The sequence below is a fragment of the Calidris pugnax genome, unplaced genomic scaffold, assembly GCF_001431845.1.
Source record: "Calidris pugnax isolate Ruff unplaced genomic scaffold, ASM143184v1 scaffold44, whole genome shotgun sequence".
In the NCBI taxonomy this organism is placed as follows: Eukaryota; Metazoa; Chordata; class Aves; order Charadriiformes; family Scolopacidae; genus Calidris; species Calidris pugnax.
Genome location: NW_015094506.1, coordinates 43,511,745 through 43,539,479, shown reverse-complemented (window position 1 = coordinate 43,539,479; position 27,735 = coordinate 43,511,745). Strand labels below are relative to the sequence as shown.

The window sequence follows — 27,735 nt, the reverse complement described above, 5'->3', positions numbered from 1 at the left end:
AAAAGCCATCTGAATGGCTGCATACTGCAGTGACAAAACAGATTTTCTCTTTGCTCTTTACAGGAGTGAAAAAATAATGTTATTTGGGAAAAATGCACTGTATTTGCAATGGCTAATTGAGGAGCCGAGACAGAAATAGGACTTCAGCTGGTGCAAATGGAAACAGCTCCTCTAAAGCCATTGGAGCTTCCTTTCTTAGCACAGCGATGCCCAGGAGATATCCTTCACTATCTGCCTCCTCTCGCATCTAATATGGAATAACAACCATACAATACTTTGTAACAAAAGTCTTTAAAATTCAACTGTTTAATCTGGTCCTTAGAAGGAAAAAGCTACATCAAGTCAGCCCACAGCAAAACTGTTCTCACGTTTTAAGAAACTGGGAGTTTTGTTTGTCTCAGAATGACAGTAAGAGAACAGAAGACAATAGATGAAAGGAGGATCTGGAGTGGTGGGATTGGCCCAGGGAGCTCCAAGGCATGTACAAATACTGGTACCGACAAAACACTTGTCTGTGTTTGTGAAGACATGGGTGTGGACTTAGGTTTAACCAAATTTGGCTTAACAGATTTCCCCAGACATGTCTTCATCATTGAGAAATTTTGTCCAGGCAAAAAATAAGATTTTGGCTATTTTCCTACAATTTTCACACATCTCAGAGCCCAGCTGGAGCAACTGGGAAGCTGAATGTCTGCAAAAGCCCTGAATAAAGACCTACTCAGATCACTCCCACCTGTGCACATTTTCCTGCCCAGAAAATCTCAGCTAGACATACAGGATGTCCATCTGAAAGTAGCTGCATTTTTCATGTGTCTGATTTGTGGATATAATCCAGTCCAAGCAAAGGTACTAAAAGAGGAACTCCAGAAGATGAATTCTTGGCTGGTGCTTAGAAAACACTTGTAGTGTTGATTTTTCAGATTTGAGTGGAAAGGGTTAAGGGGATCAGTGGAGGGCATGTTACTTGCTTGATAAGGGTGAAAAGGCAAACAATTCAAATTTTAAATATAAAGAGTGGGACAAGTTGCTGCATCCTATTATTGACAAAATACACCCTGCGTCTATCAGAACATCACAAAGACACATAAGACATCACAAGTACCTCAGGCTCATAACGAATGGTGATATCAAAGTCCATAGCAAAGGGAATGTTGTTGATGGCAAACCTCAGCCCAGCTCCGCTGGGGACACGGGCAAAGCCGGGTCCCGTCCATGTGACAGAGCGACCGGCGCTGGGCTGCCTGAAAACCACCGCCACGGCCGAGTCCTGTCCAGACTGCATCACACCCTGCAAAGACACAATGACGTTTTCAACAACATACACAGTCAAATTACAAAAAAACAAACTCAGAAAAAAAGAAAGGAAATATTTTTGCCATGCTGTTTACTTATTTTGGCCATTAGTCAGCCTCACTTTCTGAACAAGTTTGAGATGGTGAGGGGTCTGGAGAATAAGTCTTATGAGGAGAGGCTGAGGGAACTGGGGTTATTCAGCCTGGAGAAGAGGAGGCTGAGGGGAGACCTTATTGCTCTCTACAACTACCTGAAAGGAGGGTGTAGAGAGATGGGGGTCGGTCTCTTTTCTCAAGTCACAGGTGACAGGACAAGAGGAAATGGCCTCAAGTTGCGCCAGGGGAGGTTCAGGCTGGATATTAGGAAAAATTTTTTCACTGAAAGGGTTATCAGACATTGGAATGGGCTGCCCAGGGAGGTGGTTGAGGCACCATCCCTGGAGGTGTTCAAAAGACGGGTTGATGTAGTGCTGGGAGGTATGGTTTAGTGATGATGCTCCTTGTTTGTTGTGTGGGTGTCTATTTTTGTCAGTTAGGTTGACGGTTGGACAAGATGATCTTTAAGGTCCCTTCCAACCTAGAAGATTCTGTGATTCTGTGATCTCTAAGAACTATCCCAAATGTAGGATGTTGAGGGTCACATATAAAGAAAAGCTTCCTATAGGTTTGCAGCAACAGCAACGAGAGGGACTAGAATAATCCATCCATTTCTGTATATCGGGCATCTCCACGCATTCGCATTACAGACATTAAACCAATTAAGCTTGATTTCATACATGGCTGGACTTTTCATTATAAACTGAATAAATAACTATCAATACTTACAATGTCAAAGCTGACAGCATTTAAATGCAGTAGGTACCATATTAACGTCTTAGTAAACTTGTTGGAAAATGGAAAAGTTGGAAATGTCTTGCAACCAGAAAAAAAATAATTTTCTTTTCATGGGCGCTCTTCTCTTCTAAACAATTCATTGAACCTGAGTCGACAATGGGACTGGACATAGAGCAAACCTGGTGGTGTGAATTACAAAATGTCTGGCCCAACCACATACCAAAAAATTTTATTTCATTTATGTCAGGATTGTAACGTCTAGGACTGCAAATCCCATGCGCTCAGACATTTCCTTGCCCCCTGTTGCAAAATAAAATTTTAGTATTTGGTGTAATGTTAAGTAATATTCAAATACAAGTTCACCTGTTCCAGTCCAGATTTTCTTACACTTCGTTTCTTGCTCCTGTTTAACACAATCTTTCCATTTTCAATTGTGAACTCATAGCCTTGCTTCTGGAAGTAAATGTCACACCTTGGAAGAGTGCTTGGTTTGACCTATGAAATAATGAGAGAGGGCCAATTTTGAAGGGTAGGTAAGCAGCTAAATGAAAATCCACATTCTTAAAACAAGCTCTATTCTCTGCTGGATGACACTCTAAACTATGGCCCAGCAGCTGCTGGAAACCCTTTTCCCTCACTCCCTTAAAATTAAATTGCACTTCCTCCCATAAGCTATGTCCCACACATCTGTTTTCCATTTAATTATTGGACTGTAGGATGATTACTGGTTGTGATTATAGCTAAATATTTGTGGATGTGACCTGCAAATAAACATTTTTTAATTATTCCTTCTCTATAGCTTCTGGACAACACATCAGAGAAGAAATGTTAGTAAAAACATAGGCAGAGGAAGGGATGCATTCCAGACTTGTACTCTGCATGGGGAACAATGACCCCCATGTCGAGGGGGGAAAAAAAATAAATTAATTTTTCTAAAAACATTACAGATAGATGCCAAATTCTTGAGGAAATTGGGCTATAATCAGTGCCATTATATAAGGCAGTAGGAATGAGTCCAATAGAACAGAGAGGAATTTGATACTTCCCCTGTTGGAGATTCCCAGAAATATCACAGTTCATGATAGCTGTTGGAAATTCAAACACTTTCCTCTAATTTAAATAATTAAATTAATTTGTCTAATTCATGCTGGACCAGCTCACTCTTGAGAATCAGCAAGGACAGCTTTGCAGGTCACACCATGCTGTAGAGACTGTCCCTTGGTAATGGCCACAGTTATGCGATAGTCACGTCCACGAAGAACAGGGATGATTTGAGGACAGCCAAGGGACTTGCTTTGTATCTTCCTGCTAAGGAGCCACTCTGGCTGCTCCCTGAGCAAGGGCTTCTCTCCTCAGCCTCGGCTCCTGTGCCACCACCGCATGGATCCCCTCTCAGCACGACACCTAAAAAGCCATCTACGTACCAAGGGCGCAGAGCCAGAAAGGGGCTTTGCATGCTCAGCTTCATAGATATAATAATCCAGGGGTAAAAAGAAGTAGCCTGGGGCTGGCTCGTTACACTGGCGGCTCACGATGTTGGGAAGACACTTGCATTGACCATCCTTTGGTGAGCACCTAAAGTAAGAGTTGATAAAGGGGGGACATCAGAGTGCAGCATAGCTGGGTCCTCACGGTGCAAGAGCAGCTCAGCTCCACCCTTGTTTCAGCTTTGCTTCCTTTCTTCCACTGTTGGATCACCTCCCCTAATAAACTTATTCCTACCACCCACCTCCTCCATTTCTGATGCTGGATTTATTCATTGCTACGTTGTCATTGCTTAGGAGACACGATATGCTTTGTCCATTCCATAACTGCAGCACAGATCCTTTTGTTTCCTGAGTATTCATCACTATCTATTCCTGTATCCATTTCTTGTCTCTCTTACCATATCTATCACTATTCTTAAGCACCTATCACCTGAAATTTTGGAGGCAGGCATGAGATCAGAAGGACCTTTGATGTGACACAATATGGTAGTTTTCATATACTTACACTCTTACTTAACATATCAGATGATTAACAGCTTTGATTTACCTGCTCACGAGGAGCTTCTCTACAGCATCGGACTATGCGCTTCTACATCTGAAGTCTAACAGCAGTAGTGAAGACCCCTCCCCAGCAGACTCCTGGAGGAGCCCAAATTGCTTCTAAAAGTATATATTTTGAATAGGAGCCAGTACATCAGGAAAAAAAAAAAAAAAAAAGAGATATTTCTAGCTTTTAAAGTAGCTATAGGAAGTTAAAAATGTCACCTCTGACTTCTAATTTCTGTTAATATTAGGGCCTCTGGTTCTCTCAAGCTGTGCAGTTTATATTTTATATTAAACGAATCTTGGCTCAAGCTGATTCAAAGTTGGCTTCAAAGGAAAAAAGTAAATCTCCTTACCACAAATAGATTCCGAAGATCCCAACCTGACTTTACACTGTTTGTATATGATGAAATTACACCTACAGTGTCTCCCATTTGCACTGAGACTCTATTAAAGTAATTGGAAAACTTAGCTTAAGAGTTTATAAAAATTAAAACCAAGAAAGAACTTGAAGAACATTAACTTACAAGTTATTCTGGGATCCACCAATATCACAGTCACATGGAGAACAACCATACAAGCTGTTGCCAAGACCCCAGTATCCTACCTGGGATAAAAAGAAAGTGAAAGATTTTTTTACTGCAAATATTTAAGTATGTAAAACACAACAGAACTTTTTCCCCTGGATGACCGATGCTCTGGAGTGCTACTGTGCTGCTGCCTGTGCTCAGCCATGGGAGATTGCTTCTCTTACCAGACTGCATGGATGCTCAACCACCGCAAGAAGAGCCAGATATTTACCAATTTGTGCAAGCAAGTTGCTCTGTAAACAGTGGAGATGGCCTGAGGACATGATTTTGCATTTTCTTTCCTCCCCCAGAGTGTTCCTCCTAGTGCAATTTGATTGCACAAATGTTTGCAAGCAGTAAAAAAGAACCAGATGTGTCAATGCAAAATAGGAGCATACAGCTGTAAAACATTTTTGAATTTTGACTAATTGTTTACTTTTCTGGCAATGAAAAGGTGGGAGGATTGGGAGAAGAGACTTCTAAAACCACATGCGTAAGTAACAACAGAAACTGAGTACGTACGAGGCATTTTTCACAGCGTCGCCCGGTGGCAAACTGCTGGCAGAGGCACTCTCCTGTGGCAGGGTCACAGATGGAGAAGGGCAAACTGCCAGAGGGATCACAGTCGCAGGCTGCGGGGAGAGAAACGCACGGTTACCCCCGCAGGCCCTGGTAACGGCTGCAGGACTGGTGTTTGCTTTAGATGTGGCAGCACCATGACAGGCAGTCTCCCTCCTCTGGATGGATGCTCTGTGGAGGGACATGTCCCGACATCCTGCAGCCCTCAGGCTGCCCCTGGGGAAAGGACCATTTCCTTGGTGGGTACCCTCCCCGAGGGGAGCAGGGGCACTGGCAGAATTCCGGTGCGGTGGTTTGCCGTGTGCTGATCCGCACTGCCCAGTCCTGGGGTGTTGCTGAGCACCACGCTGTGGGCACAACATGCTCACAAACCCACAGAGCGATTGGGCAAGGGGTGGAACGTGTCTTTCAGCTTCTCTCGGGGGAACAGCTGGCTGGAAGATCTCTTTAGCAAGTCAGCAGCTCCTGCCATCTCGACGCTGCACTCCGCAGTGCAGAGTCCCATCTGTGACTTTTTCACAGAATCTTCATGGTTGGAAAGGACCTTTGAGATCATCGAGTCCAACCAAAAAAAACCAAAACCAAACCCACACAACACCAAAACAAAAAAACCGACACCCAATCACCAAAACACTCACCACACCCAACAATCTCAGCACTAGAGCATGCCCTGAAGTGCCACATCTACCCATTTCTTAAATACCTCCAGGGATGGTGGCTCCACCACCTCCCTGGGCAGGCTGTTCCAGTGCCTGGCCACTCTCACAGTAAACTAATTCTTCCTAATATCTAATCTAAACCTTCCCTACCGTTTCCTCTAGTCCTGTCATTATTCATTATTTTGTTCACCCTTATGCTGATTTTGATGCTAAAACAATTTTCATATGTTTTAATCTTCCTTTTCAATTAAATTGCATATTTAACAATCCTTCAGTTAACAACAACCTGATCTATTATAGTATATTATGTATTCTGCAAGTGATTTTGCATCTTTTCAGATGCTGTACCAGGAACATTAAATTACATTGACATTAAATTATAGTAGGCAACTGGGTATTTTGTGAAGCAGGTAGTGCATTAGTGTGTGCGTCTGTGCATTCAACTACCTCCGTCTCTTAAAAGTGCCTTGGAAAGAAGAAGAAAGGAGGTGGTTTACGTACGCTGGCAGCCCAGAGGGTCGCTGCCGCTCAGCCCGTAGTAGTTGGCCCTGCACCTGTCGCAGCGGGCACCCTCCACGTTCTCCTTGCAAGGGCACCGTCCCGCGACTGTTCCCAGAGCAGGATCTGTGTGGCTCTCGCACACACCGCTGTGCAACGTGCCCTCTGGGTCACAGTTGCAGGCTACAGGCATGGTCAAGGAAACACATGAAAAAGCACGGTTAGATACAAGCACGAAAAAGCTGCTGGTAGGTACAAATTCAGGATTCCTGTAAAGATTAGAGAAGTTCATCCATGCTTGCTGTGTTGGATGCTTTACACTTAATGCACAGCTGCTGGCAAGAATTATTATTGTGAGAATATTTCCAAGATCTGCTTTTTTTTGGAGGAGAGTTAGTGTCTTCACTTTGGTAGAGATTCACCCTTTGCTCTGGGTAGAAATAGGCATCACTCATCCACTCCCTTCCCTTTCCAGAGTACCTGGGGCAGAGCGGGGCCCATACTTTTGGGGATGGTCCCATGAAAGCTGTAGGGTTGCCACATGAGCCACGTCCCCAGAGTTGGTCTGAGTCGGCCACTGCCAAATCATTTACTGGAAGCAATGGATTCAGCAAGGGACACTGCCTTCATGATGCATTCTGTTATTTCCCAAGGCAGTATCCATTTCTCACAGCAGAGCCGACATCTACCACACCACTCCCCTGGGTAATCACCCCTGGGGTCCTTAGGGACTTTTTATGCCAATCAGTTACTACAATTAAATTATACTCAGAGCATTTTTTCCATCCTATATTAATAATGAATTTAGCTCATCTTTCAGAAGGGCTTTTATGCCCTGGTTTTTTTGCACATGGCAGGTATCCAGCAAAAGTTACTACTCCTCCCACCATTTTTCCCCTCTTCTGTAATCCCTCACTATCACAGAAACAACAGCACTACTGCTATTCATATTTATACTGATGTTCAAGAATGATGACAGCCTTGCTGGATTTCTAAGCTCAGTTTAGCAATGAATTGAAATACGCAGCCCTTTTTACAACGCTGGTTCAAGGACGCTGTCATGCAGCTATTTTATAAGGCAGTTTGGATGTTATAGGTTTGGTAACATTTTTACAACCAAGTGAACATTTAAGCACGAGGATGCCACAGGGTTCAGAGCAAAGAGAACCAGAACCACTCTGTTTTGATCCATTCTTACAGAAGCTAAAGAAGGGAAGCTTACGGAGGCACGCCTGGGGGTCTGAGATGACTTTGAGTGGATCCCGGTAGAAGAAACGTTTGCACTGGTCGCAGTGTTGCCCTGTGGTGTTGTCCTGACAGTCCTCACAGACACCACCGCTGACCCCACCGCTGGCCTGGTACACGGCCATGTCAAAGTGGCATCTGCCAGAGTGGCCGTTGCAGTTACACCCTGAAACCAAAACGAACAGCAGGGTATTTCGCACCACAGTTCCTGTTATTGTGGTCTTGCCACCATTGTTGTCTACTGTTAACACAGGGGTATTTGTTACTTGTATGATCTCAGTGCCCCAGCAAGATTATACCTTCCCAGGCCTTTACAGCTGGGGGGAAACATCAGAGACCTACAACAGAGCTGCCTCTACACTTAAGAAAGTACCCGTGCAGGTGAGTGTGCCTGATAGGCAGTTGGGAACACTGCTCCACTGAAGAAAGGTCTAGCTGAATATCTGCTACATGGAAATAAATAATTTAGCCTTGTTGAAGTTCTTCTTTCATTCACAAGAAAGACCTTATGCAAACTGATGAATGGTCTTTTTTGCATGTTTCTTTTTCCTCTCCTTATTGTTTTTTTCTCTTTGTGAAAAATAGTAACATGAACAGCTCTCCTTCTTGTAGGGCAACACAGCACTGATGGATATAAAAATCCATCTATTTTTCTCGATGAGGCATGGAAAAGTATCCCTCCCAGAAACACGGCCATCCCATAATGCATTGAGCTGGGATTGCGCTACACATCCCCCCTTCCCACCTCCCACTCCCCTGTCCCTCAGCTATTAAAAAGGAAAATAATGTGTTTGAGTTACTTTTGCAAGCATTATCTTGTGTCCCTTCAGCTGGCCTCCAGGGAGCATCATTGTAGAAATCTTTACATCTTTCACAAGACAAACCTTCAGTGTTATGGTGGCAGACACATCTCCCGTGGACCTGCAATGTGGTGAGGACAGAGAGAAGGTAAGGCAAGAAGCGAGGAGATCTGCTTGAGGTATGCCAGCAAGATCAGGAAAATTCAAAGCTCTTTGGCTCCCTCAGCTGACATAATTCTCAGTTATTTGAGTAAGAGGTCTGGAGAATAACTACAAACTTTAACCAAATAGTTTTAAAGGCACCAAGAAACATTTAGAAAAAAATACTTATAGCGATATCAAAGGAAACGTCAGCCTTCTAAATTCTATCTTTCCCTCCCTACATGTCTCTATATTGAGAAACATATTTACCAGGAGAAAAAAACTCTTGTTCCCAGAGGGACAGAATTTGCAATCTTGTTCCTGAATTTTTTAATAATCCATTTTTCATGGGTTAGCTTTGCATTATCAGCTATTCTTTGTGCCAATGCCTCCTCTCCAGCTGCAGAGCCCCCGAGCCCAGCTGGAGCGTGGAATGCACCCAACAAGTGGCCATTCAAGTCTGCACACACCACAGGCTACTTACTGCATTAAATTTGCACCATTACAGCTCTGGTATTTTGCTGCTATTATCAACATGTCTTGTCCCAGTTGCTTTTGAAACACACTGGTGCCAACAAAGAGACAGCTTCAGAGCAATCCAGCCCAGGGCTTTAAAGGAAGAAGCCGTACTGAAACATTTTACAACTTGGAGTTGCAACCGGTCAATCCAATGGTCATCAGAGTCCTTCTTTCCTCTCCCTCCCTCCATCTCTTCCATCCCCCAAAATACCAGGTAGGGACCGCCCTTGTTGGAGCCAGCAGTGATGACGCACCATCCCAGACTGATGGAACACATCTCCCCGCAGATTCTGCACAGGCTCACACTGGCTGGCGTGGCCATTGCAAAAGCAGCTACCCCGCACAACCATCTCGTAAACAGCGTAGTAGTACTTCTCAAGGGGATCACTGTGCCTTCTTCCAAGCAGAGCATCCCCGAGGGTGTGGAGTTTAGTAAAATTGATCCTTAAGTTTGTCAATGTAATGAGCTCTGGAAGAAAAGAAAAGAATTCAGGAGCTCAAGTTCACTCGAAAATGAACAGGGTCAAATCTTCAGCTTGGATCAGTCATCCAAGAATTTCTCCATACCGAAGAATTAGTTAAAATGATCTGATGTTGGCCGAGCCCACTGACCCATACAGTGCCAGGACATGGACCCACTCCTCACACAAAGCTGCATATGCATTTGCACCCTCCTTGGTATGGCTCTGGCTGGGGCCAACCCGTATTTTCCCAGTCACTGCCTTCATGGGTTCATGTACCTCTGGGACCGCTCCCAAAAGGCAGCGTGGATTGGGCTACTTGATCCCAGAAGGAAAGACAGTCCAGCTGCATGCCTGAGCTCTGCAGAGCTGTGCCATTTGCCCTCAGGACTAGAGAATAAGATTAGCCCATTTTAGTTACTAATACAGATGACTCCCTATGATCTTTTGATACCTAATTTTCAACATCGACTTACACTAGCTGAACTTTTCCCCCTTTCAATGTACAAAACAAGCCACACCAGCAAAGTATCTCTGGAGAAAACCTGTACTGTTCATACCTTGGATATATGGCACATAGGGATTTTCTATTTCAAAGCTGGGATCCAAAGCTTTTAAAACAACCTGCAAAACAAATCAATACAGCTCTATAGATAGCTGAAACTATTTTTTTTTGGATATGAAGACTGTCACCTGAGACCCATTAGTTACTAATGCAACTTCACTGATGCCATAAAAGAAAAAACACAAGGCAGTGGCAGATTCAGCAAGTGCTCTCACCCTTTCAGCCTGGCCTTGGCTGAGTGAGGCAAAAAGACCTTTTGGTGGATTGATGTGTCAGGAGGAAGGACAAGCAATGCCCTAGAGTGATGTAGAGATGGGACCAGCACTCACCAAAGGGATCAAAGGACCGTGCCTTTAATGATAGAGGCTAACGGGGAGTCAAGATCTCCTATAAGGGTGACTTCCATATGAATTTGAAAACAAGGAAAGAGCATTAGAAGGTTTTGTACAAGTTGTTTTATAAATTCATTTGGATGTAAAACTGAGGGTAAAATGCAGTGATTGTCTTTTCTTCTTCAGTTAAGTCAATAGCACTTCATGTCTCAAAACCTGTAGAAGTGGATCTGATGGATACAGACCTTCAGCTCCAGAAAAACAGCCACATATGATCTGAGCTCATGCAAACACAGACAGTTGGCAATACCTCGCCTTCAGTGGAGGGCTCGATGTCTGAGTATCTTGAATCACAAACGACATCTCCCACACCTTTTGCTGGACGAGAAGAGACATTGGGAAAAGAAGCTGCACAGTCCTGTGCAAAATATCTAAACGCTTTCCAGGTCTGACCAAAGTCGGTGGAGCGCTCAACCAGCATTGCTGCAGGCCGAAATGTCTGCAAGAAACATTATTTCAAGAATTCCTTACCCAGACATTGATAAGACATCTCAGGGGCTGTTGTATTGACATTCCTCTTTGGGGGATGCCAACACCTGGCAATTAAAATTTTGTGTTTGGGAGCTTGCAGGCTCAGTACAGGGCTACAGTGCTGGTTACAGGATTCTCTGAAAAAGCCGGATTCCTCATTCAAACCACTCTCTAGCAAAAGAGAAGGGTAACTTTCTGTATAAACACAAGATTACTTTCTAAGTAAGGAAGTTTACCATAACAATGTAGGAATTTTGTAGAAAAAAAATAAATTTGTAACTATCTGGATCATAATGGATATGCACGAGAAGACTGAACTACATTTGAAAGAGCAACTGCAGTTCAGAGGTGTCCCACATTTTTAGGGCTTGATTTTGCAATTTAATTTTTTTTCAGCTTTAATTCTCAGATTTATAGAAAATAGGACCAGAAGGTACATGAATAGGAAGCTATTCAGTCTATCCTCCTCCCCTAAGGCAGGATCAACTCTAACTTAACCGTACTTGACAGGTGTTTATCTAACCTGTTCTTACAAACCTCTAATGATGGAGCTGTCATTGCCTCTCTAAGCAATTTATTCCTGTGGTTAAGTAATTAGCGTATGACATTACATTAAAGTTCTGGTAAAAGATGTACCTTAAAAGTCAGGATAAGATGGCTGAACTGGAACAAAGTTTCCAGGTCCAATCTAATGCTGACATGGTCAATGCCTGAAAAGAGAATGAAAATGAAGTGAAGAGCATAATGTGCACATTGGAGGGGTTGCTGAGACAGCTTTCTTGTGGGGAATTTAAAGATGCCTTTTCCAGCACAGCAGCCAGGCTCTTTAGGGCATTCCCTGTGCACAAACCCAGCGTGGGGCTGGAGCACTCTCTCGGGGGCAACAAGATTTGCTGCCTTTCCAGCACTAGCACCAGTAAAGCTGCATGTCACTGAGACTGCAGGAGATGGTTAAAGGCCCTGTTCAGATCATTTGGACTGTAAGTGGTGGTGATAGTAAGGTTCTGGGTTTACGTCTTCCTCTATCCAGCAAGATTCTTCTAAAATCCATCCAAATAGCTTGCTTATTTCTAAGAAAAAATAAAAGAAACCAAATAAAATATGTGGGTTTTTTTGTCATGCTAAACAGATCTGTTAAACCCTTCTACACTGCCAGGCCTGCAATTTGTCATGAGCAGAGCTATCGTGTGAGGCATCTTCCAAAATTGCAACAAGTATAGGAAAACCCCCCACGATTCACACATTCTCTGTAGAGCATTGCAGGAGCTCAGCTGATATCCCCAGTGTTCACATCTGCATGCAGCATTCCAGGGCTCCTGCTGACGAGGCTGTGCATGAGTCCTCATCCCACAAGAAAGATGGAGAGAGCAAGAAAAGGTCCTCTCACAGCTGGCCCACAGCTTTATTGACATTGTTGTCCAAAACTGGTGACAGTTCCTTGCTAAACTCCATGAAAAAACATGGCTTACGAACTTCAGTTGGCTACTCAAAATAGAGGTAACATATTATGCCTTAATTTGCAACCTGTTGAGTATTTTTTACCTATTCAATATATGTCAAATAAAGTAGAGTAGCTGCTATTCCTCCTACCATGCCTTCACAGAGAAGCTGTAAGGATATATAAATTGTTATCAAATGAAGAACTACCACAGAGAAACTTGTGACAAAATTAAGATGTGGCAATAAGGGTGTTGATATCCAGGCTTCATTTAATTATTTCTTAAAGTATTGGTGCTTTACACTGCAAGCATTATTTTTTAAATGGATATGTGTGTTTTACACACTCTGTCATTACACATTACACAAAGGTAGACAAATGTATCTTTTGCCATAAACTGCATTTCCCTGAAAATCATATACTCTGTGAAAAATACATGGACACTATGTGTAACACAGCACTGCTGTGGGTCTTCTAGCCTGCTCTTGGAGATACTGGACTTAAAATCTGTCTGTAGAAAAAGAGAATTTCTAAAATCCTATATTGTGACACACAAATAGGTTTAAATCACTCAGTATTTCTGAATCAAAGAACTGATGCAGTTTTGTTTCATCTCTTCATGAAGGCAATGTGATAAAACTCAAATACATAAATAAATCTCACAGTAACACTATGCAGCAATATTTTCTCAAAGAAACTTACCATTTTCAGACTGCCACCACTTTTTTTTCCTATCAGGCTCAAAAGTTGTGATAACATTTTCAATCATGTGACTGTTGTGCTGCATATAGGGATTATAGGGGTATCTGGAGTCACAGAGAAAGCACTTCTGTTCAGCCTAGAAAACAAATCAAGCAGAATAAAAGATGGATTTGGTCTCATCTCTCGAGATCTGGTAGATGTACACTATTTATGCCATTGCAAGACAGCAGCCTGTCATGCTGCTTTGGGTGCTTATGCTTTAATCACTTTCATATATAAGACAAGTCCAAGAAAATCATCATATGCACATGATATGTATAGGGTAAATGTTGGCCTTGGTTTGCCCCAGGCAATCTATAAAAATACACTCTCCTTGTGGAGAAGGATCTCAATAAGAGCTAAAAAATATGTTTGTAAAGGTCTTGATTCTGGGTTTAGCTGCCAGAGAGTTTGTTTTGCAAGAGTGCCTTGGGAGAAATTTATTTTTTAAGAGTTGAGCTTTTATTCCTGTCTCATAAAGGCTGTAGAAACTTTCAGGCAGAGGCTGCAGCGAGGTGGCAGAAGGGATTCAAGGGAAGACTGGATCTTTCAAGATCTGAAGAAGCCTTGAAAAGGAACATACACTACATTATTTATGTGCTTTTTTCCTCTCTCTTTTGCACATTTTCTAGCAGCTCAGAGACCCAGCCAGGAGCAGCAGACAGATATAAGTGGAAGGCAAGGTTGGATCCAGGTACAATGTAAGCAGGTGGTCTGGGCTGACACAGAATCACAGAATCACAGAATCTTAGTGGTTGGAAGGGACCTCCGAGATCATCGAGTCCAACCACAAAAAAAAACCAAACCACCAAAAAAACTAAACCCCACACCCACAACGCCACATGCTACACCACACCACTGCGATCACTGTTAGTGCCTTTTGTAGGCATAGAGAAACTGTAAAAGTTTAAAAAGAATGCAAAGGAGGAAAATCAGGATGTCAATAGAATGAAAGGGTCTTGTTTGAAAATGTAACAAGCAGAAGAAGAAGGTGGTGATGATTAGTCAATATCTCACTGCTGAATGAGAGGCTTTTGTCTGCAAAAGGGCTTTGAAAGCAGGGGCAAGGAGCTCATATTTAAGGTCATAAGAGGGGAATGGAGTGGGAGACATATGGAGAGGTGACAAGGTTAACATGCTGGGGCTGGGAGATGACCTGTCCTGGGACAAGCAGGGCCACGGGGAAGAGTATGGTAGTGACTGCCCTGGGGGACGCCCAGAGTGGGGAGGGGGGGCTGCACTACGCAGACGGACTCTACAAGATTTAGGCAGAGCCTGAGTGCAAGGACTCAGGGGTAAGCCAAAGTGGCAGGTGATGCCCAAGCTGTGCCTGGCTGGCAGGGATGCTGGTAGGGAGAAGGGAGAAGGAGCTAAAGCAGGAGGCACGGATTTGGAGCCCTTGGCTAGGAGCCTGGCAGGAGTGCTGCTGAAAACAGAAAGTAGAAGCCAGTGGCACGAGCTGGGCTGGAAATGACTCAGAAGGGGACTGGCAGAGAGACATCCTGGCTGGCACACTCACAATTCACGGGTAAGTATTAGGAATGGTTTGCACATCTTTGTATTAGGAAATCACCCGGGGATTATTGGCATTTAAATAAATGAACAGATATAGATTCACAGGTATGCTATAAATTATGCGTTTTAAACATTACGATAAGTATGTTTTATATTCAGCCATTCAGCTATAGCAGACTTGACAGGTGTAAAAATGTACAAATGTACAATTTCGAAGATGAGACAAAAATACAAAAAGATAGTCACCTCATTTCACAAAGGTCTGGCAAGGAGAGCTCAAGCTACGGGAGCATTTGTCAGGACTGCACGTGTCCACTCTCTGGTTTATACAGACACATACAATATTTGTTCAGTCTGGGGAAGAGGAGACTGAGGGGAGACCTTATTGCTCTGTACAAGTACCTGAAAGGAGGCTGTAGAGAGACGGGGGTCGGTCTCTTCTCCCAAGTTACAGATGATAGGACAAGGGGTAACGGCTTCAAGTTGCGCCAGGGGAAGTTCAGGTTGGATATTAGGAAACATTTCTTTACTGAAAGGGTTATCCAGCATTGGAATGGGCTGCCCAGGGAGGTGGTGGAGTCACCATCCCTGGAGGTATTTAAGAAACGTGTAGACATGGTTCTTCAGGGCATGCTCTAGTGCCCAAGATTACTGGTTTGTGGTGGGGGGCTGTGTGGGTGGGTGATGGTTTTTTGGTTGGAGGTTGTTGTGTGTTTAGGTGGTGGGAGCTGGTGTTGTTTGTTTGGTGGTTTTTTTTTTTTTTTTGTTTTTTTTTTTTTTTTGTGGTTGGACTCGATGATCTCTGAGGTCCCTTCCAACCACTACAATTCTGTGTGTCTGTGTGTCTGTGACACTCAGTCAACTTATGTTTAAGGTTGCTCCGTAAAAATCTTTTTGTGCCCCAAAGGACACGCATGTGCATGTCCACACAGGGCAAGTCTGGCAGATCCCATTTGCTTCTGAAGTGGGCAGCTTTATACTCTCCTCAATACTGAGTCTGCTTTCTTTTCCTTTCAAAACATGTAAGTAGTAAATCCCCTCATAGGTGATGCATACATTTAGAAACAATAAGACACATTACTCTAAATAAGAAAATTATTTGCAGCGTCTCTTTTCAAACAAAAAGCAGTTGAACATTAATTTTTTTCAATCTGAATTTTCAATAAGACATCCCAACCGAGTCCAGACTCTTGGCAGCTTGCCATCTTGACTAACACACACTTTCACAAGTCAGGTTTGCTCACCTCAGGATGCCTGACACAGGTCATCAGGAGGGGAACTGGGGGAGGAAGAACTTTGCTTTGCAAGATGCAAAGCTTCCTGGCCTGCCTCCAGAAAAGCATTAAACGTGTGCTGGCGATAAAGAGAATTGAGCTGTGACTGATATGCTACACGTGACCCACATATAAGGTGAGCTGATAGAGCAGAACACATTGCCAGAGCATAAGCCTCTATCCCTTGAGCTCTGCAAAGCAGCAGAATTTGTAGTTCTAACCCTTTTTAGGAGACAGTTATCAGGGGTCAAGATACATTGAAGCAGCATTAAATCACAGGCATTATTGCAGAACAGCTGTTCCTTTTCATGAGTCTGTATTTACATAATTCAAAGGATAAGTACAGGCAAGTGAAAATATGAATTTTTTATTGCTCTTTGATCTCCTCTTAAAAAGAAAGGGAAAAAAGCAGTCATTCGGCTAAGGGTCAGAAAGGCGCGATGTCTCTGAGATGGCTCTTTGTGCCCATCTACCAAGTAGTGCCAAGACTCAGACCACAGCCAACAAGTTAGTGGCCAGGATCCCCTTGTTCAAACAACATGGGGAAAAACAGCAAAGGGTTTTCCTCTTTTGGAAGAGGAAAGAGGTATTTACGTGTTGCAGAAAACCATAGTTGCAAAGAGTGTGTTGGAGCAGTGCTCCATCTCAGCATGGCAGAGATTTGCACTGTAAATGTGTCACAGCATTTTGCCAGAAGGTCATAAACAGTAACTATTTTCGAATGCTTATAAATTAAGCTGTGTTTTATTAATTTCCTCTTCAGCCTACAGCTGATATTTAGTGAAAATATTTCTATTTGCAACAATTTATTAGCTCAGCTGGGCCAAGTCCTCCAGGACGCACAACTGGGGAATTCCCATTTCTGCCTGGCGCAGCTCCCGCGCTGCAGGCAGGGAGCGAGAGGGATCCATCTGATCGCCAACATTTTGGATCTTCCTACCCACCCACCCAGCCAAAGGCTGGACTACACCATGAGTTTTTCTCATGTGCCTTTCTGCTTTTACCAATGCTGGTCTTATTTCAGATCAAAAGACATGAGAGGATATGGTGTGAATCTCTTAATAGGCTGCCTTGGGTCACTACACTGTATGGGACGTGTCCTCCAGTGAAGGTCCATCAAGGCAGTGCCTACAGCCTGCAGGACTGTACTCCTCCTGCACTCACACACATGCAAACTCTGGTCTTCACCTCTGAGGTATGGGTCAGAAAAGGACCCACATAGCAAAGCTTCTTCAGAAATTCCTGTGTTCTTTTGCATCTCATGGATGTTTCTGCCTCTTGAGAAGCTACACATCACTGTGGAGGCTGTTTGCTGCCAAACCATCCATATGCACCACAGTAAGGCAGAGCCTTCCACCAGACTTATGTCACACTGTCTGATGATTATTCAGACAACTCCAATGGAAACTTCCCAGTCTGGGCAAATTGCTTTTACAGATGAGAACATTATTAGTAAGCAGAGTTCAGTTCATTAAAAAAGAAAAAGCAAACCAACCTCTAGGTAGCCTATAATGCAGTACTTCTGAGGGCTGCTCATTCCACAGGTTGACGAGGCTGTTAATTGCTTGCTGCGACCCAAGAGGAGGTCCCCAACGGCCGGGTGGCAGGACCCAGCATCACAGTCATCCTGTGCTTGCTGGAGTCTTATCAGCACTGAGCACAAAAGAAGATCAAAGAGAGAGGAAATTGTTTTGTACTCCCAGCAGTATTCTCCAGACAAAAGCAGTTAAATCCCAACATCAGCAGAAAATTAAATTATCCTTTGCATGTACTCCTTTTGTCCTTAATAATATTTGGTAGAATAGAGAGCTTTGGTAAAGAAGACACCTGCTGCAAAATCAATACAAAAAATATAGCCACATATTACAAATCCATTCTAAAACTTATATTCTCAGCACATTATTGCACAGTAAACATGCCAATCTGCTATGAACAATAATTTATTATGCTTCCTATCCTGACATACCCATAGCCAGCACTCCTACAGTAGAATCACAGGCTTTTCAATTGACTCTGTGAGCAGAGCCAGTTTTGGATTAATTCTGCTGATTTCTGTTCATTTCCAAGTGATAATAGTAGAGCTGAGACCAGAATTGACGTCAGGGGTCTCTCACATTTTCTGATGATTTATAATGAACCCCTCGGTCTGATCCCAGAGCCCTCCATTCAGACCCCAGGAATGGTCATTAATAACTAAACAGAATAATTTTGAACTGTCTAAATAATTGCAGGATCTTTTTGTTTATTTTGCCTGAAACAACTTTAAATATTTTTCTCTTTATGTTAAGACTTTCCTTACAGGGCTTGTCCTTTTAAACAAGTTCTGTCCTGAAACCCTGAACAGGAATGGGTACCTTGGAGGCTTTATCCGTTCAGCTTTACTTGGCTCAACTTGTTGTAAAAAGTGCAGTTAAAATAACCCAACCAATCAATATGTGAAGATCCCACAGAACACTAGAAACAGTAACGCAATTACAACAGTAAATTTACAGTATTTTACTGTCAGATTTCAGTCTATGGCAGAGGTTATACTTCAGATGATGAGTGACGCTTGACTCTTGAGGTATAAAGCGACGCGTAAGTTTGATTAGCTTGCTCTTCTTTATCTACGCAGATCCACGCTCATTATTTGTTAGCAGATATTGATTGCCCCTTTCAGGAGATGACTCAGACTCAATTACAACATTTATCTTTCCTTTGTACCTAAAGCTTTTCATATCACTCATAGCTCCTAGGCAAGAAAGTGGGGAATAAGGACTCTGTCACCATCATGCGTGTCTTAAGAGCGTACTTAAGAGAAGCACTCTCACAAAATCTTGGAGACATATGTAAATCCCATGACAATATTTCCAAATTGGCCTGAGTAACTGCAGCTTCTGTACTTACTGAGGTGTAACAGGATGGCCAGCCCCAGCCTCATGCCTGCCCGTGAAACTCAGACTGGTACTGCTGCAAGAGAAGAACTGGTGGGTTACCAAAGCACTGCTTGCACGTAGGCTTACCCAGAGCTAGCTCTTCTTAAAGTAATGGAGCCATAATAAAAATATAAAGATTAAAAGGAAACCCCGACTTTGATTTTGTTCTAGCAAAAATTTCTCATGACTGAAATTTTGGCATTGAAACAGGGATGAAAGCAGACACCTCACAAGGGCTTTCAGAGAAGACTCAATACATATTAACATTTAGTGTAAAATAAAAACAGAATCCTACCAGCAAAAATATTGTAGCATTCAAATACAAACTATTTAATCCTGACTAGATTCAGCAGGGCTGTTTGCAGAGATCTAACTCCTTCTCTGGAGGTTCTTGTTTCTTTCCGTTAACTTAGAACGAAGACCAAGTCCTAATGAAGATGCCACTGAGAAACACCTGACATCAAATGCTATGAATTTTGGCATAGATAAGATTATAATCGCATCTTAAAGTGCAATGAGGAAAAACAGGTAATGTCAGTATGAACACAAAAGACTCGCTGAGGGGAACCTCAGTGTGCATCCAAGTGAGCTTCATTGTGGCATTTACCTCACATCTGTCCTCTTCCTACTCACCTGGAGGACCCTGAGACTTGCCAACACAAAACCTGATGGAGAAACAGAAGGTAGCCATGGGTATAAAAGACAACCCAGCATTCTGCCACCTAGTAGAGCTCTCAAACTGCAGACTGCCCCCCATCTTTCTACCTTCCACCTCTTTCTCCACTTGTAGGCACCAGTAGGGCCAGCCTGCCCTGATGCAGCTCCAGCTGCTGGGGCATCCCTGTGTGACCATGCCCAAAGTTCCACTTCCCAGCTCCATTCTTTTTCCTCACCTTCATACACCCATCGCTGTGCTGAATTAAGCTAAGATGAAATCATAGAATCATAGAATCGTCCAGGTTGGAAGGGACCTTAAAGATCATCTAGTCCAACCATCAACCTAACTCTGACAAAAAAATAAACAAGAAACAAGCAATAAAAAATCACTAAATCATATTCCTAAGTACCATGTCAACCCATCTTTTGAACACCTCCAGGGATGGTGCCTCAACCACTTCCCTGGGCAGCCTATTCCAACGCTGGATAACCCTTTCTGTAAAGAAATTTTTCCTAATATCCAATCTAAACCTCCCCTGGCGCAACTTGAGGCCAAATACTCTCCCCAAGAGCAGGGGGAACATAAGCAAAGGCATTCAGAGTATTTCAGATGTTACAGGGTCCATGTAGGCTTGGTTCATGCAGCTCTGCACAGCACGTGACACAACAGCCATACCTTCATGGCTGTTTCAACAAACATAGGCAGGGAAAGCTATCAAGAGCCACCAGCCTTTCGTGCTGCTTCAGCTCTTCTCACTTGCCACCACCACAGAGAGTCTGGTGTGTGATGGTGAGATGATGCTGGTGAGCATCTGGGCAGCTGCGCCTGGCTCCTCCGGCTACAGAGAAAGCTGGCAGCAGAGCCAGCCTCTGAGGCAAAACAAGCAAACATCTTCCTGCTTGAGTCGGGCTTTACATTTTGTACTCTGTCAGAATAATGGACAGGCTCAGAGATGACTTGAACTGCAACAGCACTGCAGCAAAACATAGGTATCCATAGTAAGAGTAATCTTGGAAGTTACATGTCCCAGTTCCTACCCTGCCTAACCCCATGATGTTCAATACTAGTCATAGTCTTTAAACATGACTCATTTAAGCAGAGAAACAAAGACACCGAAACCCCAACATACTTTAGTTCCACACTTAGGAGGAAAATTAAATACTGAAGAGGTCTTACCTGGGTTTCAGACAGCCAAGTGTTTCAGCTGGAAATGAGCAGAGCCGACTGAGGGAAGCAAGCAAAGGCATACCTGTGCGCTTCAGCTGGAGAAGACAGTGCGTCCCCTGAGGCACCGAGGTGGAGGTGAGAATGAGACCCAGCCTGCAACCTGCCAAAAGCTTGATTTGTGAACCCCTTCTGACGGAGCTTCTGGCATCAGCAAATATGTGCAGTGAAAGAAAATTGTGACAGGTTAAGTTCATGGCAGAAAAAGTTCATGCAACAGAAAAGAGAACGCTGGGATTCTTAAAAGTGCTGGCAAACAACTTCTTAATTGTTGTTTAATTAAACAACTGTTCAGTTGGTCTGTTTTGGAATGAAATATCAGTCTTTACAGCTACTTAACATCAAAAGCCTAGCGGTACTGGTTTATCCAAACATGGGCATCAGTAGGGATACAAATTATCTGGAAGGGCTGACTGAGGGCTTTGAGGTAACTGCAAACATGCCTACCTGAAAGCTGTGGTAGCACCCATGTGGATGTATGAGCCAGCTTCAAATTAGCTCAAGCTCTGGATCACTGCCGTGAACGCTAAGGGTTCTTTTTTTTCAATTTAAAGCTTAAGACAACATGGCAAATTTGAGCCACAGCTTTGCATTTCAGCACAGGCTTTGCCAGCAGGTGCCCACGATGGCAAGCACGGGGCAGGGTAGTTAGAGGCGTCCAGCGCGGTGGCAGGAAACGTGGCGATGGAGCAGCTCCGACACGGCGTTCACAGAGCTGGCCCCTGGCTCCTGGTGTCCTTGTTGAAACATGTGCCACTTTGTTTCCAGCTGTGAGAATGGCAGGTTGTCTTGGGTACACATTTTTAGCTGTGACATATTTGTTATCTGCTCTCCTCTGCCTGCTTGTAAGGCTTAGTTCATGATTGTCTGCAAAGCGTCATCGCATTCTCAACCAGAAGATTTTCCATATGTGCAAAATATGTTTTATAAACCAATCATCGCTTTTCTTTCGGAAGTTCCTATTCTTTCAGAAGAAAAAAAAAAGATACATGTTCTTTAATCCTATTGCAATGCTCAATACTAAGTGTCCTCTTCCATTACTACGATTGTTCACTGTAGCAGAAATAATTTATGTACTTACATTTTTTGAAATTATTTTCCTCAAGTGCCTGTGGTAATTACTTGTGGGAGGCTTTTTTCATGCTAATTTAATCTTCATTTGGTTAGCATTCATGCATGATTAATTATTGTACAGACGGTTTATATTTAGTGAGTTTCATTATTAAGAAATAATAGACTAAATGATATATTAAGATATTAATTTCACTTTTTAGGTGTAAGCAGTATGTCAAGTGCTCTCTGAGAGAGAGACATACAACTGAAGAAAATATTATTAATATGATGCCACTAAATTATAGAACGGTTGACTTTTTATTAGCATATTTGGTAGGGAATTCAGATTTTGTTAGAGAAGTTATGTGAGAAGTAAATATCAAAGATGATTTATTTGCAGAATATAGCCAGTCCTGTATTTTGATTTATGTAGGACCCAAGCAAGAAGGTTTTAAAACGCTTGAGGCAGGGATTAAGAAACTTCTTTCTTGCTTCTTTAATCTCCTCGCTGGTAAAGGATCTGGATTTCTAATGCATCACTCGTCCCGTGCTGGCTGGAGGGCGGATAGCATTGGTGCGTGATTTTTCAAGTCATCACAGGTCCTGTGGCTGTCATCTCTGAGGCCCAAGGCACATCCGTCATCCACACGCAGGAGAGGGATGGCTACCACTTCGGCATGTGTTCCCTCCACAGACACCAACCAGCAGTGAGGGAGGAGGGCAGAGTAGGAGCACCAGCCACACTTCAGAGCCTGGCCCCAGGATGCCGGCTGACGGGCAGCTGGTACCAGCCCATACAGGCATTTTCCTCTGATGGACATTTGGAATAAAAATTTCCCTTTGGTTATCTAGATTTTTTTTTCCCCTGTAATGAAAATGTGAAAACATCAGAAAAAAATAAAAAACAAATCTGTTTTTCTCTAAAGTTTCAATAAGAAATAAAATTGTTTAAGCCTGGGACTATTCCTGCCATGTGAAAAAGTAGTATTTAATCTGAACAAATCACCTGGGCTTCCTTTAGAGTCAAAGGAGAAAGAGAGAGATCCCTACAGCGTTCATCCCACCACCTTCTTTAGGTACTTACCTTGAAGGGACAAATTCCCCTTTGGAGGTATCCGCAGCTTTCCTTTGGCTATGGGCAGCCCAGTTCCCCAGCTGAGGACAAATGCCTCAATTTTAAGCAATTAAAGTATACTGAGATGAATCCAACCATAAAGAACTGGCCAAAATCATAAATGGAATCTAATGGTCAAAAAAGCAAAACCATCTTGCTACATTTGTCTCTCTCCTTTTTTGTTTCTGCTCTCATTTCTTCAACTGCACCTTATGCTTAAAGTGTAATTTCTCAAAGGTAAATACTTCTTTGGTTTTCTACACATTGGGAGACTACAGCACGAAATAATGCAGAGTGAAGTATAAGCTTACAATAAAATAAGAGAAGTACTTTATTTGTCAGATCTGATCAGGAGGGAGCTAAGGACAGCAGAAGATTACGCTGTGGAGCGCAGGGGCAGGGGGAGAGGGAGGTCACCCTGTCCCCCAGCCTCTTTGCCTCCATGTCCCACCACCTGGCTGCTCCCCCATATTTTGCATCCTGAAGCAAACAGCTACTTTAAAAATTTTATTTAATAACTGTTTAAATGAGCTTTTTCACATTTCAAAAGGATGTAAAGCCTATTTATAATTTATGAGAAACTTCTTCATTTTCTAACAGTCACAGCACCCCATGGTGCCCTTCACCTTTTGTGTGCAAATCAGATATCTGAAGTCTTTGTTTTGTTTCACCACAAACAAGGAATCCAGTTTCAACTCGATTATTATCTCCCTGGCAGGCACAGCGTTGCTGACTGTTTTAATCAACACTAAACAGAAAAAAGACACAGAGGTTGATGAACTGTATTTTTGTAAAATATCAGTGTGATTTTCAAAGTGCTATTCCAGACATATATATTCAAGACGTAATGTTTCATGTTATTTCCTAAGGTCCTGACCCTTCCAAGCTGGCAGTGCAGCTGGCAGGATGAGAAGTCTGTCACATGTCCAGTTGCAATCTCATGTTGGTTTACTCAGAATTGGTGAGTTCATGCAGCAGAACTGGACAAGGCTGTTTCTAGGACCTGTTCCACATCAATAAACAAAAATGCTTGATATTTTACACTTTTCATTGCTTATTGGGCCTTTAATCAGAAATTATTATTCTCCCTAAATCCAAGAGAAAAAATGTATTCTGGCACAAGAAAACACAGCAGGGGGCACTAGAAAGAAAAAAGAAAAGCATATGCTCAGGAAGAAACAATTGAAGACACATATGAGGAAGCAAAAGGGCTTTTCCAACCTCCACAAGGTGTGGTAGCCTGGTCTCCAGGGCTGCTTCTGGCCCCTTTCTCTCTTCTTCCCTCCCAACTAGACCTCCTGGATGAACCCCAAATCTGCTTCACTCTTTATTGAGCCTGGGAGTGCTGAAAAACCTCATTGCCAGTACCCAGCTCTGGCCGCTGTGTCCAGATGCCATGGGACATGGGTGCCACATGGGATCAGAGACACAGCGGTATTGATGTGGACAAAGGCTGAGGCAAGAGCACCAGCAGGGGAGAACTGTTAGATGAGCAGGGCCATATGGTGAAGCTGAACTGGTAGGTGCTCCGGATGCCCTCCTAAACAGGCCTGTTCCCTTATCACAGTCCTCGTGAATAGTCTTTCTCCCCTCCTGTCAGTAACCATGGATCCTCAGGGTTTGAGATACAGCCCTGCTTTTTGTTTATACATTGTCAGGAGAGCTACGGTGAGATTTTAGGTATATTTTTCTAGTGATGATTTACTATACCTGAATAATAAACTGCAAACCCCCATGGAACTGACATCCCCCTGATGGAGGCTGCCTCCCAGGTGGAAACACAAAGTGACGTCCAGCCTGGGGAGCCACAAATAACTCTCCTCCCTTGGCATGCCCTGCTCTTCTTGCGTGTAACATTTCCACAGCTGTTTGGAGAACCTCTGTTGGCTCCACTACAGATCTGGAGACACCAACAAAGACGCAGACTGAAGAAGTGCTTCACCCTGGAATATTTGCTCCTATAGGTTGTTGTCACTAACAGCTGCCTGGTGTGTTCTTCTGTGTCCCCACTGACCTTCCACAGGGGAAGAACACCAAGGAAAGCAGATTTACCCTCCCAAGCACAGTCTCTGGGAACCTGGCTTTATGCAGCCCCATTAAGTCCACATTCAAGTTTCCTCTATGATTATGAGGAGAAAACTGCATTTTGAGGCTATAATGGAAGCGTTGTAGGCTATCTGTATAAACCCCACAACGCTAGGAATGAATCATGCGTGTTTTCTAAAACAGGGTGTCCACTAAAAAGGGAGAGTTGTATCACACTTGCAGGAGTTAAGAGAAACTATATTTATATTGATGACTTTATCAGGAATAATCTAAAATCTCTGCAAATAAGACAACTGGGGAAGATTTTTAAAAGCCAGTATTTCCTTTGTACATCTCACTATTTTAGGTATATGGAAAGATTTGCTTCTCAGAAAATCGATGCTTATTTTAAGCCATTAAAGGCAAGGTGCTTCACATTAGTCACAAAAAATGGCTAGTTTTAAAGACAATTTGACCTAAGTTTGGGGTTTTCTTGGGGTTTTTTTTCTCTTTTTTGTTGTCTTTGTTTTGTTTTGGTTTTTTGTTGTGTTTGTTTTGTTTTTAAAGACATTTGTTCAATGACTTTCTTTAAGAAAACAAAAACTGCAAAACACAACATGGAGTGTAGGGTACAGTACTTCCAGCTCTGCCAACAAACTGCCTTGAGCAGCACAAAGAGTAGTTGTTGAATTAGATTTACCCACATGCTTTCAAAGAGTCAATCAGACTTGATCTTAAAATATCAAGCTGTATTTTGGCAAACAAATAAAAGACCAAGGAAACCCCTTGGTAAACCGGGGATTAAAAATCTATTATAGCTTTAAAATACAATTTGTATGAGGACAATATACACAGAGCTGGGATAATAACAACAGTTTTTCATGACAGCCACTCCCCTGAAACATAAAATAATGGATCTTCCCAGTGGAAAGCTTTTTCCACCACAGTATCTCTTAATAGGGCACATCAGTGCTCTTATTCTGGTAATGGTCTCTGTGCTGTTGAAAGTGCTAAGAAAAGATTGTCCTATTTTTATTCACCTAAATTTGTGGCAGTGTTCTGTTTTAAATCCCTATTATTAGATTTTTCCATACCTGTCAGCCTATATTATTTTAAGTATTTTTCTCTAGGTTAAAGTAAATTCTTCTGTAAAGGTTAAATTGATGTTCAAAAATTATCCCGAGCTCAGAAAATGTCTCTGTCCCCTGAGGAACCTTTGTGACCTACTGGCTTAGAAACGTTTTGTGACCAATGCAGAAACCTTCCATGCTGTAGTCTGTTTGGGAGCTAAGGTTTACATTTGGTCATTTGGTGGTTGGGTTTTTTTTGGGGGGGGGATGAAGGGGGAGGATAAACAAAAATCAGAACCCAGGAGACTACCATTTAAAGATCAAACAAAAGGAAAACAGTCAATTCCACAAACACCCAAAAAAGCCTAGGAAATTGAGACCACTGGGAGAAGAACTTGATGGAAAAAAGGATGACAGCTTCAGTTTGAAACAATGGAGAGAGAAAATGTGTCTGCTGGAGAACAACGGTGGCAGCAGCAAGAGCATCCACTGCAGAGCCACCAAAGCCCAGTGGTTAGACAGCTCCCATGGGAAACACTGGCTCTGGTCCTCCAGTTGGAAGCACAAAGTGAAACCAGTTCTTCCACCATCCTGGGGACCATCTACGCTACTGGTCTCTGAAATGAAAGCACTCTGCCCTCATATTTTTCCTTTATTTTTTACAAGAAGTGAAAATTTAAATATTGTGTTTTAAATTGACCTGGAATAAAATAATTTTGGTTTAGTTAATTTTGGCTAGTAAAAGTGAGATGGACTGAAAAAGAATCACTTTTCTCTCTCATTACTTTGTTGGCTAGAAGAAATGGTTTCTTTCTATACAACTTCAAAAAGAAAAGTAGCACAAAATCACTAGAAATCTGAAAAAGTATATTTAAACTGAAATTAATGAAGCTTCAGGAAACTGCAGAAATAGAAAGGTCTGCATGGTGAAACAACTGGGAAATCTGACATTTTCCATCTATTTTCCATCGCAGTCAGCAATACCTGCGATAGGCGTGGTGTCCGACTGTGACCACAACAGCACTCTCACACAGCCCCTCTCCTGTGGTCACCCACGAGGTCCCTGGTTGCAGAAGACAGCAAGCACAGAGCAGACAAGTGTTAGACCAACCAGAGCTCTGTCAAAAGCCTCAACAGCTACACGTACGTTGTGGTTTAACCTCTGCAGGCAACCAAGCACCACGCAGCCACTCGCTCACTCCGCCCGTGGAGGGATGGGGAAGAGAACTGGAAGGGGAAAAGTGAGAAAATTTGTGCATTAAGATAAAGACAGCTTAATAAGTAAAGCCATGCAGGCAAGCAAAGCAAAACAAGGAATTCATTCACTGCTTCTCACCAGCAGGCAGGTGTTCAGCCATCTCCAGGAAAGCAGGGTTCAACCATAAGCAATGGTTACTTGTGAAAACAAATGCCATCACTTCAAATGTCCTCCCCCCTTCCTTCTTCTTCCCCCAGCTTTATATGCTGAGCATGACATCATATGGCATGGAATATCCCTTTGGTCAGCTGGGGTCAGCTGTCCTGCCTGTGTCCTCTCCCAGTTCTTTGTGCACCCCCATCTTAATCACTGGCAGGGCAGAGTGAGGAGCAGAAGAGGCCTTGAGAGCTTAGCAACAACCAAAACCAGTAGTGGGCTGTCCACAGTATTGCCAC

The 27,735-nt window shown here is 43.0% G+C and overlaps 1 protein-coding gene across 1 annotated transcript in view; it reads right to left on the bottom strand.

Moving 5' to 3' along the window:
* Nucleotides 1-21,365, bottom strand: part of LAMB4 (laminin subunit beta 4) — a 46,123-nt gene extending 24,758 nt beyond the window's left edge. Inside the window, exons 1-18 of the mRNA XM_014963241.1 lie at nucleotides 21,268-21,365; nucleotides 20,773-20,964; nucleotides 19,572-19,603; nucleotides 18,910-18,972; nucleotides 17,519-17,676; nucleotides 13,196-13,331; nucleotides 11,692-11,765; nucleotides 10,835-11,023; nucleotides 10,188-10,251; nucleotides 9,421-9,635; nucleotides 8,507-8,627; nucleotides 7,684-7,872; nucleotides 6,465-6,644; nucleotides 5,248-5,357; nucleotides 4,684-4,763; nucleotides 3,551-3,701; nucleotides 2,490-2,621; nucleotides 1,103-1,288 (exon numbers count right to left, since the gene is read on the bottom strand). Coding sequence (XP_014818727.1) covers nucleotides 1,103-1,288; nucleotides 2,490-2,621; nucleotides 3,551-3,701; nucleotides 4,684-4,763; nucleotides 5,248-5,357; nucleotides 6,465-6,644; nucleotides 7,684-7,872; nucleotides 8,507-8,627; nucleotides 9,421-9,635; nucleotides 10,188-10,251; nucleotides 10,835-11,023; nucleotides 11,692-11,765; nucleotides 13,196-13,331; nucleotides 17,519-17,676; nucleotides 18,910-18,943 — 2,019 coding nt within the window. The 5' untranslated portion in view covers nucleotides 18,944-18,972; nucleotides 19,572-19,603; nucleotides 20,773-20,964; nucleotides 21,268-21,365. The remainder of the gene's footprint in view (nucleotides 1-1,102; nucleotides 1,289-2,489; nucleotides 2,622-3,550; nucleotides 3,702-4,683; nucleotides 4,764-5,247; nucleotides 5,358-6,464; nucleotides 6,645-7,683; nucleotides 7,873-8,506; nucleotides 8,628-9,420; nucleotides 9,636-10,187; nucleotides 10,252-10,834; nucleotides 11,024-11,691; nucleotides 11,766-13,195; nucleotides 13,332-17,518; nucleotides 17,677-18,909; nucleotides 18,973-19,571; nucleotides 19,604-20,772; nucleotides 20,965-21,267) is intronic.
* Nucleotides 21,366-27,735: the final 6,370 nt, after the last annotated feature.